This window comes from Odontomachus brunneus, unplaced genomic scaffold (genome assembly GCF_010583005.1).
Source record: "Odontomachus brunneus isolate Ranch 3 - 2012 unplaced genomic scaffold, Obru_v1 Obru_scaffold_078, whole genome shotgun sequence".
Taxonomy (NCBI): domain Eukaryota; kingdom Metazoa; phylum Arthropoda; class Insecta; order Hymenoptera; family Formicidae; genus Odontomachus; species Odontomachus brunneus.
In genome coordinates, this window is record NW_022639528.1 from 364,479 (window position 1) to 370,478 (window position 6,000).

General features: G+C 41.8%; 1 protein-coding gene across 1 annotated transcript in view; it reads left to right on the forward strand.

The window, feature by feature from the left end:
• Positions 1-1,028: 1,028 nt before the first annotated feature.
• Positions 1,029-6,000, forward strand: part of LOC116847470 (photoreceptor-specific nuclear receptor-like) — a 16,698-nt gene continuing 11,726 nt past the window's right edge. Inside the window, exon 1 of the mRNA XM_032822500.1 lies at positions 1,029-1,376. Coding sequence (XP_032678391.1) covers positions 1,339-1,376 — 38 coding nt within the window. The 5' untranslated portion in view covers positions 1,029-1,338. The remainder of the gene's footprint in view (positions 1,377-6,000) is intronic.

Genomic DNA, 6,000 nt, shown 5'->3' on the forward strand with positions numbered 1-6,000 from the left:
CTCCACCGCGTCGCGCACGTCGCTCTCCGAGCGGGATCGATTATTATTTACGAGTCGTTAATTGTACCGCGACCCTTTGGCATAACAAAGTCTCGTCAGGCTGACTCGACGTAACAGTCGTGTTTACGCAGAAGCGAATCATCAAAAATTAAGTGGAGCAGTTTGCGTGAGCGCACGAAAAAGAAGAACCTTGAACTGTGAGTTCCGTCCCTCTTTCTATCCAGGAGAATATTAACAGCGTATCTTGACTAATGTAAATAATATTGTTTACATAAATTCTTTTCGGGTCATTTTGGAAAGATTATTTCGAAAAGTCTCTATCTCTATTAATTCGCATGTTGGTTCTATTACGTTCTCTAAACTTTATATCCTTTTACGAAACGCAAGTTACAATCCGAAGACAAGAAGATAAGTTATCGAATATCAGTTGTGATTTATTTCACGAATCGTAGGATTGTAAAAAACTTTTCAAAAAGAAGTAACCCGCCTTCAAGAATCTCAAAAACCTTAAAAAATGTGAAACAATTTTGAATGAATATTCCTATAAAAGATGCTGATCATACAATGTACTTACAATGCTATCTTAATATTCTAACCATATTAGAATTAGCGCGAAACCTGACTGATTGAGTCAATAATCACATACTTCTTTTTATTATTTATTTCTCTGCAGTTATACATTGTTAGTTACTTATCTAATTTGTCTTTCTCGAGCCGAAAAATTTCGTTAGAATATTAAAATAAAATTGTAAGTACATAGGAATATTAATTAAAAATTACTTCATATTTTTTAAGGAGTGTATGTTTTGAGGTTCTTGAAGATAATTTATTTATTTTAAAAAGCTTTTCATTTTCTCTCTCTTTTTTTCTCTTTTTAATTATTTACTAAAAGTATGTTTTAAATTCAGGTAAGAAAAGTTTTTTTAAGTTAATTATAAACAAAAGTTTCATCGTGTATTTCTAGATGTTTTTTTTAAAAAGTTTAAAAAGATGCACGTTTTAAAAAGTATAATGGAATTACCCAATTCCCACGTTAACTTAACAAGCTCGGTCAATGACGCTAACCTAAGAACTATATGTTATTTATAAACGTAGATAACATATTAAGTTATAAAAGGTTCCAACTCAATATCTCTAAAAGTTCTCGATTTCTGAAAAGAAATCTGCAAACAAATAAACAAACAAACATACATACATACATACATACAAGACAAACTAAGAACTTCCTTTTTTCTGAATTCGTTTAAAAATAGATAAACATTCTTATACCTATATTATATCTGCAATATACGTATTCACGTGTTAGCCAAGTCAACGAGTGAGACTACAATTGTCGTGATGGGAAAGGCTCGCAGAGAAGATGGAGAAAACTCCAGGTGAGACTTATTCGGCAACGTCACGACACGCGTCACGGTGAGCAAACGAAGGATTCCCCGCAGCACCACGTGTCTTTTTTCTCAATGAACCCTCACCATGTCGATTATATTCTAATAACGTCGCGCAGAGTAGATCGAATTAGACAGGACCAGCGACGTCAATCAATCTGGATCTCTCGGCGACGGCGACGTCGCGACGGCGATATCGCGGACTTTTTGTCTGAGCGACATAGAGTTTGCTGAGCAATTTCTGTCGGCTATATTTGTATACACAGGCGATGTTAAGTACACAGTCTTACTATAGCATCAAAAATGTACATATTTTTATACACGTCTCAAGTATAGACTTGGCTTGCGCGTTGGAACTACCCCTTGAGGGAGACATTTCGTCGTTTCATTTTAATAAGAGACATTTTCTCTCTTCGACAACTTCAACGCGCCTAAAAAAAATATCCTCTCGTGCGAGACATTTAATTTCACACATCTGCAGTGATTGAGAAGAGTGGTTCAGGCGAGAGCTTGTAAAAACTTCCTCTCGGATTTGTCGTCTCTTTAAGTCACGACTTGGTTGCTCCGTTAGCGCGCAGCTGCGGCCGAAAAATGCTGCCGAGCTATTTTTGCTATATGTCCGCGCAGTCGGCGATCGATCAGCATTTTTTATGCGAAAGAACGCACGTGACGTGACGCGGAAAAAAATTTGCATGCGTCGACACCTTGCAGCGCGTCGCGCGCGTCGCCGGGAACTATCGAAAAGTCATCGGATCGGCATTAGACGAGCGTTTTGCAAGCGCAAGTCGCGCCGCGCTTGTCGAACTTTGCATGATCGATGGGCGCTCGTCAAATTGTCTCCACGAGCGTGACGCTAGTCGATATCTCATGTGGACGTCAACAGCGACGAAACGTCTACGTCCTTTGTCGCAATTTTTCAACAGCCGGCTCTTCGAGTATCTTTATCACCGCCTAATCTTGCCAACTTTTCACTTTAATATTCTGCCAAAGCGAAAAACTGACTTCAAAATAAGCGATGAACGAAATCAATGAACTCTTCAAGCTCTTTACTTCGACAATTTGTAATATAATTATAATATAATATGCGACAATTAAATTCATAGTTTTCTACTCGAGATATGCAATGTTAGAATTCAAGAAGATATGAGATAATATCAATTAAAGGCTTTGAGGCTCTTTGACTAAAATAAAAATTATATAAAATATAATATATACACCAAAAAAGAAATACTTGAATATTTATTTGCGAGGTGCATAAAAATTTATTTATTCATAGAAGTAAATTTTACATCCCGCAAATAATTTTAAAATATTTCTTGTTAGTATAACAAACAATACACCAAGAAAGAAATTACTTGAAAATTTATTCGTGTGTGGGATAAAAATTTATTTCACAGGAATAAACTTCATATTCCACAAATAAATTTTCAAATATTTCTTTTCAACGTAGAATTTATTGTAAACGTATATAAATTAGACCTGCAATTTGGCTCTTATTGTCATTATGTTATATAAAAACTTGTGATGAAACAATATATTGTCAAACTTTCGCTAAATATATATGACAGAACAATTTCTTTCGTGGCACTCAATTTCTCTTGAATTAATCAAGGAAGTAATTTGCATGACTCCAAAGACGACAAAACAATTTTTCCTATAGTACCAAATTTCTCCTGTGGACCAGTCTGAGAGAAATTTTAGGGCGTTATTAAAAAATATGCATTTTTTTTCTTTGCACTCTTTTTCGCGCGTCGCGTTTTCTCCACTCGTTGTCGTTTGTCTGCTCTTTCTCTTCTCTCTCTCTCTCTCTCTTCCCCGTCCGGTGCGTTCTGTGCGGTCTATGCGCTCGAAGTGAGGGCGGAAAATCTGACCGCTCGACTCACCCCCGTTACGACTCTTGGCGCAGCGCGACATATGTTACATGCGTGCGTGAGCGACACGACACGCGCGTTCGTGCAAACAGGGTTAAATAATACGCCCCGTGTAATTGCACACCGGCGCACCATGCGTGGCTACAATATGCTGAGGTGACATCACAGGGGTAGGGAAGAGTTTAACAAAAAAAAAAGAATAACACAGATAGAAAACCGACTTTGTTTTTCTATTGTTATTCTACCCGCTCAGCGCTCTACTTGCTTTCACGGTTTCTCCAGTCTTGATTATCTAACTCTGATTAGCGCGCATTTTCCAACTTACAATATTATGCGAAACTAATTAAATTTTTTCCGAGCACATACGATATGAGAGGAAAAATTTGGTTGCTTGAGAAATCGACACTATTCATTTGCCAAACAATTTATTAAACCGTCGACAGCACCGAGGTCGATTATTGCGTGCAGTCATCCGGCCGCTTTCGCGGAATACAACATCATCCTTGTGAAAAAGTCAGATCGGTTGATCAATATTTACTGAACGTTACGTAGCAATTTGCATCGGCGATTGGACGCTTCTCATGCGAAGTCGCTCGAATAATCGTCCAATTGCTACTCGCGGAGCGGAGGCCAGCCCTTGTCCGACGGAGTCAGATTGACCAGTATGGGTCATTGTCGCGGAAGGCGGCGGTCATCGGATAATAAAAATGTTATGACAGACTAAGGCGCTCGCGTGCTGGAGGGTTCGAGGGCTTCGTTGGTCGCGGAGGGCCAGAGAGGCGGACTATCAAGAAGTCAACCCCTCGACGAGAGTTCAGCGAGAAAGAGAGACAGAGAAAGAATGCATACACACAACATCGGCCTTCTGGGCACGAGGGTGCGGCGAAATTGTGGCATCATCCGCGTCAGGACTCTACCAGCCGGCGGCGGCGGCGGCATCGTCGGCGGTGGCGGTGGCGGGCGGTGGTCGGCTAGGACGGTGGTGGTTGGTGGTTCACCGCCGTGGAACGCCTGGGCGATGCTCTCCACGTCGAGGTCGCTGCATTATTGAGCCTGGGAAACGACCAGGTGGCCCAGGCGCCCATCGGGTCTGCGAGGAGGAGGGTGCAGGAAGACGGGCAGGAGGAGGTAGCCCTGAGGGCCTCGCGAGGGGACGGCAAGTCACGGGAAAGAGGGTCCGCCACCGACAACGGCTTGCCGCCGCCACCGCCTTGAGGTCGTTCGCGAGGACACGCGACTTCCTGGCTCCTCGACTTTGTGACCGCGGGGATGACTAGGCTCCACTTCGATTTTGCCCCGGCCATTGCTACGCTGCGTTCGCGCGTAGTGGCCATCGCGCGAACGATCGCAGAGAAAAAGGCCGCCTACGTACAGCACTTTTTTCCAGCTTGCTTCCTACGCTTGTCGTGTTTCTTTAATGTGCGCGTACCTCGGCGGACGAGGCGCGATTATATTTCTGCCGCGCGCTTTGTCCTTCCACTCTTGACTTTTTCTCTAGGCGAGTTTCTCCAGCGCGGTGAAGCGGAAAATGCTAATGTTTTCTTCGACTTTCACCGTTTCCTTGCGCTCCTCAACGCTTGAGACGGATATCCTGTTTGATATTTCTGCTGAGTTATTGTCTAGTATTAATGCATTCTCATTGGTTGTAGAAATGCTACATAGGAATCGGACAAGAACTGGATTCTGTGGTTGAAATTTACTGTACAACGTGTGAATCGATTTTCTCCAAATGTCAGTAATATTAATTAAGTTTTGTAATGCGTGCACGTATTATAATGTCACTTATGAATAAATGGAAGACATATTTATTTATATTGTTAGAAAAAGGTTTAAAATCGCGAGAACAATGAGTGACGTATGGAAAAGCATGGAGGGAGGCAAGGAGGATTGGCGAAAATAAGGCATTTGACACAACATTAGGTCCTGTATAAAACAATTGTATATAGAAGAGTTAAGTACCGGAGAAGCGATCAATCGCGCGCGAAATCGCACCCTCTCCTCCCTCTTCCCCTTAGTTCCGTTCGTTCGTTCTGAAACATCTTCCTCGCTCAGCGCGAGCTTGAAGCTGCTGCGGGAACGGTCGTAATCGAACAGTTGCGGATCGACAGTCAGCGATACCACCAGACATCGCTAAACACGTCGTGTAATATGGAAGCCCCGATTCGATACGATTCGCTAAAGCGTGACTATAGCCTGCGGCATAGCGCATGGCAAAGAAGTCGCAAATCGCAACAGATAATGAGGAGAAAGCGCGATATCTTCTTCACGTGTTCACTTCTAGTCTAGCCGCATGGCGCATGTATAATGCAGCGGGGCTGTTCGTGGTTATGTCAGTAACTCATCGCGATTATTTGCGACAACTTCCTACTTCTATCGCAGACAATGCACATCGTCTCGTCATCACTGTAAAGTTTTGTTTTCCAACTTTTCCGTCTTTTCCGTCTTCTGAGAAAAACACGTAAGATAAAACAATTCTCGGACACGTATCTAATTCATTCTTAGTATTTTAGTATTTCAATACTAATATTTGTATGAACTCCTCCCTCACATACACACATATAATGTCTGTCTGTATATAATGTCACATATATAATGTCCACTTACTATATACTGCTAAATCCTTTGACCAATCTGGACCAAATTCTGTATAATTATTCTCTAGGATTTTGCGGAAAATATAGGCTGCATGAGAGAGAGAGAGAGAGAGAGAGAGAGAGAGAGAGAGAGAGAGAGAGAGAGAGAGA